Here is a 12,415-nt window from a genome sequence, read left to right as displayed (position 1 = left end):
GCCTATGTTCAATCATTCTAAACATACCTAAGGCCAATACACCATAGATAAAAGACTTCATATCTAAGATTGTCCGTACTTTTTTCATTATTTTCCTTGGATTATACCTCTTGTGTAATAGTAAAGTGATCAAATTACTACATTGAGTGATAAAAGACTCCTTAGTTGTACAAAGGCGGGAAAATCTATGGAATTGGGAAGAAATGACTCTATATTTTTTAGTCAATGTGAGGCATTTTTATAATGTGTAAACCACTATATTCAGGTTGTTCACGTTTATCGTATATATCAACCTCTAATCCTATGGTAGATTGAGAAAGTCTAAGATCTAAGAAAACACAAGAATCCTCTCTTTAAGAGCAGTTCAACTCACGAGAGTCACGAGGATAGATTCCTTCTCCAAAAGCACTAGCATCTTTGTACATAAAGTCTTGAAAGTTAGGAACATCTGGTACAAATAAGTCATCTATAAAATGCCTAACTTGGCTAAGCTTATGTAAAATGATAGGGCATCCCTAGAAGAGGCATCCCTGGAAGGGCCCCTACATACTCAACCAAATAACCATTGAAGTGAGTACACCGTCTATCCAAATACTGACCAAGGTGCAAGAGGGGTACCTAGCAGCTAACAAGTACCTTTGTGCATCTGGGTCTCCATATATGCCAAGCTGAAATGCTCGCTATAATCTCCTAGCAAGTGTCCAATGAGACATGTGCACACCTGTAGAGAGAGGGGGGAGAGAATAGTATCCAAGAACCATGGCTGAACCAAAAGACGTCAAACAAAAATATCCGATCTCAAAAGTCTTGCAATGCCGTTCCAAATAACCCTTGCCTATTTGCTGAATGGATTTCTCACTACAGAGGCAACGCGTGCAAGTAGAGAGTGCTCCAAACTTGGACCTCCAATGATGTACTGCAATCCCTCCATGAATAGAAAGCCAGAAGAAAAGGGTGATTTTTCTATTCTTGAAAACTTCCAAAGCCTTCTCCGACAAAAGCTTCTTCATATCTGCAAAAAACTGGAACTCCTCTTAGTAAGACTCTCTAAAGGGCTATAGCTGATAGCACACAGCTGAAACCTCCTGACATTGCTAATAGTGTAATGGAAGAAAGAGAGACTCTTCTCATTGTTTCTTGCATCAATCGACTCCACTCCGCGGGAATCCACTGCAATTATTTTATGGGGACACCCGCATCAAAGGGATGCCCTCCGTGTTTCAAATACAAACCAAACCCAAAAAACACTACTGCACGTGCCCGACAATTCTCATATGCTCAAAACATGCATCCACGAGGATATCCTCGTTAATAGATTTGGATAACCTGCCCCAAGAGTGCACATCAAAGACTAAGGCATCCTCCAACTGTATCTTGAAGGAGACCTATGACCTGAAGCGAGATGTATGTCCTTGAAAAAGCTGTCATCCATCTAATGGGACCTCGAGGTCTCTCACCTGTAAGGACCTAGGCCAAGGCTAAGGCTGCACCAATTTGCTCAGTTCTCCTTCTGTTTTTCCTAAGGTGACTAACCCATCGGAATTCTGTTTTCATTTCAAAGATCTTTGAAATCCTTCCAAGAGCCCACAGAGAAAGCGGGGCCTCTCTCCGACCTGAACCACCGCATGTTACCCGAACCTCCAAGAGGTATGCCATGATCATAATTCATTTCCTATGAAAGGCTGCCTGTCAATCTCTTCCTCAGAGGGGGATGGAAATCCTCTGAAGATTAATCCTGAAGCTGCTCCAAGCTTTCCGGATGACATCCTTAGGTGTTCTGATATAAAGATCACCTAGTGCTGTCCATCAAGTCACCACCTGAGGATGGGGAATATGCCCCTATGCATCGAATAACGAAATATTTCCAAGGCTCCTATCTTGCATAAGTTGCCTATCTACAAACTTGCAGGTTCGCTCATTTGGAGATTCGTCACGTTTGTTACAGTGGACGAAATGTTACATTAGCATACAATGCAAGAAACAAAGTTGAATGGAACGATGAACGAGCCGAATCATTTCAGATTCTGCAAGAGATGGTTATGAAGGTACTAATGGCAATTGGTAGATTTTGACTCAACCTAAAGGAACATGGATTTTCCCATCTTCTATGTGAGCTAAATATTATCAATGGTATAGAAGAATTAATACACAACAAAAAGGAAATGGCAAACAATGTTCATAAGTTTCGGCACTCTTTGCTGGGCAACCCTTTCGTGTTCTTTGTGGATCATCAAGCATTGTTGTATTTGATCAACAAAACTATCATGAAACCCAAATTAATAGTATGGATGCTTCTACTATAGAAGTTTGATTTTGTAGTCTTGGTGCAAAGAATAGCAATGTTATGTTGATATACGAAGGCAAGTATGAAGAAATCTTACAGTATCTCTCCATAGCACATTCTCTTAAGCTATGTCAATAGAAAAGAGCCAAAAGATTGCACTAAAATCCTATTTAGGATACATTGATGTAAGACATCTTTAGAAGGACATTGGGCATATGATCCTCCGAAGATCCACCTTTTCACATGAAAGCACGTAATGATGGCTAAAGCTCATCAGGGAGTGGCAGGGCGTCCTTTCTCGACCGAAGTTACAATCAGATACTGGGTTTGGCCATTTTATTCCAAAGAAAAGAACGTTCGATTAAAAACTTCCTCAATGACAAGGATATCAAGAAAATACAACTCCCCAATGGAGGGTACCATAGAAAAAACACAAGGATATCTCCCTGATTGGCTGCTCTATGGAGGAATTACCTCATAAAAAGGGTTGAATGAACAGTCATAGTTGTGGTCGTGGTCACAAAACAACGTGTTTTGCTGAATCTGAAATGTTTCGAAGTTCGAAACATTTCAAACTCAATGAAATGTGGCTTAAAGTACACTATCCCGGAATCACAAAATAGCCCCTGCTAGTTGCCCATTCATGTTGCTTAGATCATCGCATCGGCTGTTGCTTGGATGTGCATTGCATGCAGGACAAAGCTTGAGGTGAATCTTCCAGCTTGCTTTGGTGTGTTTGTACGACGATACACACATGCAGGTCAAAGGGTGGTACTTAGATTGGACGACCGTATGCAGCTTGTGCAAGAGCATATGAACTATATGGGCACTGCTTCACATATACTGTACAACTGCACAAGTTGTACATCAAGCCCTCACATAGATCGTACAAGTTGTACAACTGACCACACCTTCATACAAGCTCTGATGCAGGTGGTTCACATACCGTATGGTACACCATACGACTGTACACGGATGTGATTATACGATAAAATTTGACCTTCATAATTTCAAGCACATTGTCATCATATATTGACTGTACTGCACGCTGTACAGCAAAGTGTCATCATGCACAGACCCCATTGTATGGCTGTACAACAGATTGTCATCGTGCACAGACCGTACTAAACGATGGCGCACAGATCTGTACAGCAGTTCCTACACTAAGTGCCTCCTCCAATGGGTCGTGGGAAGTATGCAATTTTGGAGCATGTGGAGGTCAGTGAGGCATATAAATCTTCGGGCACAAAGCAATGGAAGTTCAAGCAAGGGTAATACACCCATACGAAGGCTCACTTTCTTACTACTTCTGGAAAGGGTGTGAATCCATGTCCTGTAGAACTTCCATATGACTTAATTATTTCCTTGGGGGGATCTAGATGATCCACAGGCAGTGTGAAAGAAAGTAAGAGTTGACATAGTTGCAACGCACATGGGGGTTCAGTACATGGAGCTTCTCCCCCTACTGTTCCTACTTCAAGCACATCAATACCTGTATATGTAACATCTTGACCTCCTTCACAATCTCATGCATGTGGCACAGCTATTCCACATGGGGATCTCTCATGAATCATGAACCTAGAAAGAAATCAAGGTAGTTGGACTCCTACTTTGTGCAAGAATGCCCGTAGGGCTCATTGTCGTGAGTTCTTTTTTGAGAGAATTAGAAGAAAAAAGGATTTCAAGTAGTTAAATTGGCTCCACAGGGGGGGGTTTTATCAAGTGTTTCTAGCCTCCACTCTTTTTGTAATCTTTGATGAATGGCGAGTGCTGTTACTTGACTTTCTAGTTGGATATATGCTGATCAATATTTCATGAAGATCAAATGATGCATTCTTTGTCATTGGGCTTCTGTCTAGTAGTGGATCAGCAAGTAAAGTTTGCATTCAGAAATCCAGAAAGCCATGTATTTGACGGTACTGGTCTGTGTCATGAGAGCATTACATGAATAAAGCAATCATACCTCTCATAAATTCTGCTCTTTGCTGCCCCATACTCTAGCCTTAAATCAAGTTTTCGTACACCAGCGGACTGAGAATTCTTCAGTGAAATAGAGCCTGGTTTTTTAAAATCGTGAGCTATCAATGAGCTTTCTGATGACAACTCATACAAAACTACGTCTTCCATAATTGTCCCATTTGTGTTCATATTGCCAGAAGATATTCGGGGAGATGAAGTTGGTGAAGGTGTATGCTGACCATCTTCGAAAGTCTCAGTATCCATTCTATCTTGAATGGCTTTAACTCTTAACCACAACACTGAAGTCTGATAGCTGGCCCAATCAGGAAGCGCTACCCTTCCAGCCTTCATATCTAGGAGTTGCTTATCCTGTCTGCCATTGACACCATATCCATTCTCAACAGCATTCTGTGCATGGGGAACTGCCACAGACATTCTGGTCTCCGTTGATGAATTCCGTGACTTGTTTTGAGCACCCCCCTTCAACAACTTGCTCAGTACCTCAAGTTCACACACCTGATGATCCTCCAAACCCAAGCCAGGACCTGCTTTTAAATGCAAAATAGAATCTTTAAGAGGATAGTCAATGGGCCTGATTATTAAGCCCAGCCACTGAGTCTCATTCATCAGCAATCCCCACGAAACAATGCATGTGATCTCCACAAGAGAGCGTGGCTCTGACACCTGTGTTGCAATGGCTATACTGTGATTAGCACTGTCTATCTGAGCAGGTTATTTCTGAAGGACATGCTGGCTATTAGAGCATGGACTTAAATCATAAAATACAACTGAAGGATTGAACAATCACCAGAGTACAAATTCAGGGCACGTTGGGTAATGTAGCAACCTGCATAACGGGTTTTAGAGGCCTCTCCAGACTCAAAAAATCATCGCTTTCAGGAGATCCGCCCTTTGAGCTGACTGCACTGGTTGTACAATAAGTATGTGACCTGAGTCTTACTTGTCCTAAATGGCCTGTTAAAACACCTAGGACATACGATCCTGCCCGTTGTGGAGGTAACACCATCAGAACATTGTTCTTTCCTGGTTTCAACAAAGGAGCTTGTGCACTCTTCACCACCTGAAAAAACATATTTCAAAAGCAGTTGGATACAAAAGTCTGTTGTAAGCACAATTTCATAGAAAAGACAGATCACCACAGATTTGAACTCTTGGATCCATACCTTCACACCTTCATCTGCAGTGAATGCTGCAATTAGAGTCACACTAAGGACATCGAGTGTTATTTCCCCAGGGAACCCACTCCACACAGAGATTGAGAGATTTCCAGGATCCCCCTCACAAAGTTTAACAGGTGACCCGCCCCTTCCAGAAAACGTAATCAGGGCAGATACATCCAAGGATACTGGATTCTTCAGAGCACTGTGTGCCAGTCTTAGGACCTCTGACTGTAATGTATGCCGTTCTTCATCTTGCAACAATCCCCTCTCAAGAGAGAGTAACTTGATACAAGAGAGAAGATAGCCAGCCAGGTCTCCAAGCTGCTTCTGACATTCTGCCAAATTTGGAAGAACTTCTGCCAGCAACGCATGCCACCCATCCCCAGCATACATAGCACAGACTTTTTCATATAACTTGGCAGCAGAATCATAGTTTCCATGCCTGTAGTGCAAGGATGCTACCTCCCCATCTAGCACTACACCATGCCTTTTACGCCAAGACCTATGGTAATTATCAGCTGCAGCCCTTGTGAGATCAAGGTACATCTCCTGTCACAATGCACTTTCAAATGAGCACATGCATCCCAAAAAACAAAAATCACTACGGCACATCATTCACTTAGGGGCTACCTCGAAGCCCTCAACAGATGAAAGGCCAGCCCGAAGTGTTTCACTGGTAATTGTCTTATGGATAGCAGCCTCAGCAGCAGCATGTATCTCATGCAACCGCATAGGCCGATCAATACGACCTGGGCTTGACCCTGCACTACTGGAACTCAAAGGTCCAAACGACACCGATCGAGCTGGAGTAGCAGTTACAGAGCGAGGAGGTGAGGTCAAAGAAGCAGCACCATCTCCAGCTGGGCTGCCACACATGCTCAAATCAAGATTATAATACTCATTACACTAGTATTTTCTTGCATATCATATTTTAATGAAGAAATTGGATGCACACTTGAGGGACATAAGAATATAGCCAGACAAAACAATAAATAAGTCTGCACCTTTCTTTCAAAGTTAGACGAGATTCTAAAAGTTCTGAAATGTTTCCAACAGACAGTGAAGCTCTTCTTCTATTTGCATCCCTAAGGAGTAACGAAGGAGCAAGAGGGAGCGGCTTTCTCGCAATCCCAAATGGTTTTGGTTTTTCATCCAAATCCTGCATCATCAAAAGCAAGATCACAAAGAATATGGACAATGAGACAGCAAGAAATGTCAACTTTGCCTACGCACTTACCTGCTCTTTAACTGAAATTCTTGAGTCAGCATCCGCAGGAACAGGAGGCCAAACTGCTGGCTTGGGCCAGGAAAGCATGCTCAGAGCTGCACTGCTCACAGAAGAGTTTGTGATATTGTAAGAAAAATACAATATCCAGAAACATAAATTAAGAATTAATCTACAATATCAAACTGCACCCTTCCCAAATAAGATAAAAATACATTGCACATCCTCTTACCTGTTGCAAGGGCTCCTCTCTATGTTTTTCCCATATCCTATTAAATCTGCAAGCCTGGTAAGCTGTTGCAGTTGCAAAAATGCATCATCAATGTTTAAAACACGAGGTGGAAGTTGCTTGCTACAGCCAACATTACCCACAGCGAAGAATTTGAAAACCCAAAAACCACAAAGTGCTACTTCAAATCTCGCTTCTTTCCTTATTGTGTACAAGTGAATAGAGAGAGTGGAGACATGACAGCATATGCCCAAAAACCACACATGAGGGTCCCTCTATCCCACTCAGATAGCACGAGGTCAACCAAGTCATTCTAATGGCTATTCTCCATAGCCATCAAGTCTTTCCGTTTGAGCATATCCTTATGCTACATTGAAGATTCATTTGGTTCCAATGACCTTCCTTTTTGTAGGCCTACATTGCAAGTATGGTCACACAGTATGCAGTCTCTGATGTCATAGCATCCTCTAGATTTGAATCTCCTTTGGCTCCGGCTCTTAAATGTTAATCAAGTCATAATCTACCAAGGTGGATTGGTTTCCTTGATACATATTGAGACCACAATGTCATCTTCAAGGTACTTTACTCCTCCAAAGTCTGAGTGGGAAGTCTCTGATAAATTCTTCTAAAATTCTCATGGCTCATCCTTTTCTACCTTTATATACCTTTGTAAGACTAGAATAAGTCCAATCATACAAATTTAGAATTTTCGTTGTTCTAAAGATCAAAAATCTACAAAGAAAATAAAAGAGAAAATGAAAGAGAAGAAAAAACAGGTAACCAAAAACTTAGGAAGACATACTTAGCAAGCAAAGCAACACTTATGTCGTCATCAGTGCCCAAGCATAAGCAGCTATACTGGGTTTCTAAAGACCCGCAAGAAACGAAGCAGGTGACTTAAGCAAAAATAAACAAGCAAGTCAAGAAACAAAAACTTCCAAAAAACTAGAAACTCTCTCTCTCTCTCTCTCTCTCTCTCCCTCTCTCTCTCTCTCTCTTATTTAAAACATAAAAAGCTAAATGGTCCTTTACACTTATGTCTCGTTTCTACAAAGAGGCAAAAATACATTTCTAACTTAGAAAGCACAAGTATACTCAAACAAACTCTCTTTTGAAACTAAAAGAAAAACGGGCTATTCAGCTCCCCGCTTTTTGTTTTCAGCTTATGTTCAATCATTCTAAACAAACCTAAGGCCAAAACACCATAAATAAAAGACTTCATATCTAAGAATGTGCGAACTTTTTTCATTATTTTCCTTGGATTATACCTCTTGTGTAATAGTAAAGTGATCAAATTACTACATTGAGTGATAAAAGACTCCTTAGTTGTACAAAGGCGGGAAAATCTATGGAATTGGGAAGAAATGACTCCATATTTTGCCAAATCAGAAATGTTTGAGTCAATGTGAGGCATTTTTATAATGTGTAAACCACTATATTCAGGTTGTTCACGTTTCTCGTATATATCAACCTCTAATCCTATGGTAGATTGAGAAAGTCTAAGATCTAAGAAAACACAAGAATCCCCTCTTGAAGTGCAGTTCAGTTCACAAGAGTCACGAGGATAGATTCCTTCTCCAAAAGCTCTAGCATCTTTGTACATAAAGTCTTGAAAGTTAGGAACATCTGGTACAAATAAATCATCTATAAAACGCCTAACTTGACTTAGCTTATGTAAAATGATAGGGCTGGTATTGATAGAAATAAGACGTTGCATAAACTCAAATTCATAAGTGAAAAGATAAAAGTTTGCTAAAAAGACGGCACAATTAGTGCCCATGGGGATTCCTATAACTTGTTGAAACAAAGACTCACCTATTGTGATGTAAAGATTATCTAAAAGAAAATCTATCCAAGAGCAAACATCTTCTACACTTACTACCTTTGTGTATCTTTTCTTTTTAGAACCTATGTCATGATCTTTATTTTTTAGCCACAAAAAGTCAAAGCATAAGGCTGTTTTCTCAACGTTTAGCACTTTACACCTATCTTTGTCAAATCTCAGCTTGAAAACTTCAGCCACAAGCTTTTTAATTCTAAACTTCAGGTCTTCCAGATCAATCTTTGTGTAAAGCGTGGTAAAATCATAGGTTTGAAGGAGAATAGGAGACTCTTTTTCCTGAATGCTTCGAGAGGATTTAAAAAATTTTACAACAGGAATCACTCCTACAGAGTCATTTAAAATCCAACTTGAGTTTGAGGGGACATCTGCCTCTTTTAATAAGTCCCTCCAAAGTTCATGGACACTAGGCAATATGGCTTTGAAGCAGTAGCTTAGCCATTTAGAGACATTCGTCAAATAGTCTCACAAGCAGCTACAATAAATCTTGGCTTTTTTGGAGTTTTGTGAAACTTCCAAGCAGCACAAAGGAAAGGTATGCTTGGATTGCAAACAAACCCAGAAGACTTGCAAAAACTCTGATGTTTTGAGATCAAATCCTTTTGAGAAACTAAGGCAGGGGCGTAAGTTTTGGCAAACGAGTTCACTTCTCTCAAAAGACATTCTAAGTAAAACTTTTTGCAAATAAAAACAAAGTTATTGGAACATTTGTCCACATAAGAAATGACAAAATTCCTATGGAATTTCCGAGAAGAGTTTCATCTTCTTTAGAAAGATGGTTACTTTTCTTTGAGCAAATATCCGAAGGGACTTCTTCTAGTTTCAAAGCAACTTTCTTCAAAATCTTCCCTTTCCATTCTGATAAGGTATTTTTAACTCCTAAACATTCTTCTAATTGCAAAACAAACTTTGAGATTCCCTTGTCGATAGCTTTTAAAAGGCAAGACTCTTTAAAAGAGTACAATCGAAATTTCGTGCCTTTCATGAAAAGGTCTCTTAGGTTACTAGAAAGCAAAATTGAGGTATCAGTTGTGACTACATGTCCTAAATCAGCATCAATAAAGCTTTGGAATCTCTTACTTTTACAACAACAAGGTTCTTTAAGGATAGAAGATTTTGAATGCTTTGAAAGCCTTTTACCTATCTCTCCATAGTTGAAAGCCTTTTGTCCTAAAGTTTTTACATACTTCCAAGCTACTATTGGATGCTTCCAAATTCTTCTCACAAAATGAGGGAGAGAATCCATTACTTCAGGAGACTTCAAAATGGAGTTTAAGCCTATCTGGTCAAGTGAGGGAGAAGTAAAAATACAAATCAAGAGTTCCTTATTTAGATAGACTTCTTTGCTTTGAAAGGAAGCTTTTCCTTTTAAGAAGCGATCCAACGAAGTTTTAAGTTGTATATAATGGAGCTTATTTAGATTCAAATCCTCAAAAGAGAAGTTTTCCAAGGTGTACTGAAGTTTAAAAAGAACTTTGACATTATATTTTTCAAAAACTTTTATTGAAAAAGACCCAGTGACATTAATCTATCTAGGTAGAATAGTCTTCTTTTATAGTCGAAGCAAAAACTCTTGGAACTGAGGAAGTTAAAGGAACTAAAGGAGGAGGAAATGGAGGAAGAGGAAGTGAGGGAGGCAACTCACGAACTACATGTTAGATTGCAAGAGAGCTAGGACAACCTCGTAACATAACTTTAGGTTTCCATACGATGTTAGGCGTATGACTATGTTGGTAATGATGAATGTTAAAGGGCTTGATACGAGTTCTCCACATCAAAGGGTTCTTTTTAGAGGTTCTTTTATTTTTACGAAGAATTGATTTTACTTCCAAATTAAAACCTCTTGGGAAGAAAGTGTGTAAAGTTCTCATCCAAAACAATTCACGAGGACGAGCAGCCTTATAAAAGTCCTTGGCATTATTAAAATGGCCCTCTATATGCTCAATGGGAAAGCAACGAAAAGATTCAAAACCAGACTTTCCCATTGCTGCATATAAGGGTTTTGAATTCTCAATTAAGGAATTCTTCCTATGAACTTTTCTAGCTTCCCTAACATGTTCTTGAAAATGAATAAAAGCTGTCCTATAGGTTTGTCCTACATAAAGCATATTACTACTATGTATGTTATAGACAACATAAATTACTTGCATGGCATGAATAGGACTAATAGAAATAGAAGTCTTAAGATGCTTGTTTCTAAGACGTCTTAGTTTATTAAGAATTCTTATGTTATTATTAGTATAATGAGTGCTAACTAATAAAGCCTTCAAGTTAGACCAACTAATGTTACCTTCCCCAAAATCATGAAGATTATTCATGTTTGACCTAGCTAAAAAGTTATACCTTTCTCTATATATGTTTCTTCTACCTTTTTTGTTTTGATTTACCGAGCTAGACCCAACTAAATCACCTACCAAAGAGACAAGACCATCACTAGAATTTCCAATGTTGTTCGGTGAGGTCAAACGATCCAACATTGGGGAACTTGCTTGCACTCTCCCTGCCCATCCCAAGGCAATTTCTCCCTTGCTATATCCCCTAACTCTAGCAGGAGCGAGACTAGTATTTAGGGGGGGGCTTGCTTTCACAGTCGTTACTCGTCCCAAGGTAACTCCTCCCTTACTACTACAAGGGAATGTCACAGGAGCCAGATGACATCCCAGGAGATCACCCTGTTGGTTTCCAAAAGGCGAATTCATCATAGCATGTATCGCTAATGCCAATATACCCCGAAACTGGCGATTACAGTTAGGGTTAGCCAGGGCCCCAAGGCCACTGTAAGAGCTTAATCAACCTAGAAGCACCAAAGAAAGAGAAAGAGAAAAGGAAAGTTACCAATAATTTAAAAAATAAAAATAAATAAATAAAAAATAAAGCGATCATACAATGAAATAAACCAAGGAGAGCAACTAAAACAGAACGCAAAAGCATACTTTTTAAAGAAATAAAAATAAAATTAAAATAAAATTAAGGGAGAGATACAGACAGAGAGAGAGAGAGAGAGAGAGAGAGAGAGATAAAATTAAAAATTAAAAAAATAATAATAAATAAACAAAAAGAAAAGAATTAAAATAATAATAAGAATAAATGAGAATAAGATTAGTTGTTGGGGCTTCTGCACCCGCGTAAGATAAAACAATGTAGTTGAACAGCTGATCACCACTTGGACGAAAATTCAAAGAATTTGCATGTCCGCTAAGGCGATAGAAAAATATACCTTTGTAAGACTAGCATAAGTCCAATCATACAAATTTAGAATTTTTGTTGTTCTAAAGATCAAAGATCTACAAAGAAAATAAAAGAGAAAATGAAAGAGAAGAAAAAACAGGTAAACAAAAACTTTTATGAAAAACAAAAGGAAGACATACTTAGCAAGCAAAGCAACACTTATGTCGTCATCAGTGCCCAAGCATAAGCAGCTATACTGGGTTTCTAAAGACCCGCGGAGACTCTTGGGCAAACCCAGTGCTTACTAAAATACGTCAAATAAACAAAATGAAGCAGGTGACTTAAGCAAAAATAAACAAGCAAGTCAAGAAACAAAAACTTCCAAAAAACTAGAAACTCTCTCTCTCTCTCTCTCTCTCTCTCTCTCTCTTATTTAAAACATAAAAAGCTAAATGGCCCTTTACACTTATGTCTCATTTCTACAAAGAGGCAAAAATACATTTCTAACTTAGAAAGCACAAGTATACTC

General features: G+C 39.3%; 1 protein-coding gene across 2 annotated transcripts in view; it reads right to left on the bottom strand.

Annotated features, from left to right (window-relative positions):
- CLUB (TRAPP II complex TRAPPC10/CLUB) overlaps positions 1-12,415 on the bottom strand; it is a 153,571-nt gene that overhangs the window by 35,460 nt on the left and 105,696 nt on the right. For both annotated transcript variants that reach the window (XM_087396434.1, XM_087396435.1), the window contains 7 exons: positions 6,882-6,943; positions 6,662-6,752; positions 6,429-6,583; positions 6,055-6,289; positions 5,428-5,973; positions 5,091-5,324; positions 4,248-4,927 (listed from right to left, as the gene is read on the bottom strand). In XM_087396434.1, coding sequence (XP_087252560.1) covers positions 4,248-4,927; positions 5,091-5,324; positions 5,428-5,973; positions 6,055-6,289; positions 6,429-6,583; positions 6,662-6,752; positions 6,882-6,943 — 2,003 coding nt within the window. The remainder of the gene's footprint in view (positions 1-4,247; positions 4,928-5,090; positions 5,325-5,427; positions 5,974-6,054; positions 6,290-6,428; positions 6,584-6,661; positions 6,753-6,881; positions 6,944-12,415) is intronic.

The sequence above is a fragment of the Dipteris shenzhenensis genome, chromosome 25 (assembly GCF_047967505.1).
Source record: "Dipteris shenzhenensis isolate YYH24624 ecotype China chromosome 25, Dip_SZ_1.0, whole genome shotgun sequence".
NCBI classification, from domain to species: domain Eukaryota; kingdom Viridiplantae; phylum Streptophyta; class Polypodiopsida; order Gleicheniales; family Dipteridaceae; genus Dipteris; species Dipteris shenzhenensis.
The sequence above is the reverse complement of the archived record's forward strand: the minus strand, read 5'-3'. Positions and strand labels throughout refer to the sequence as shown.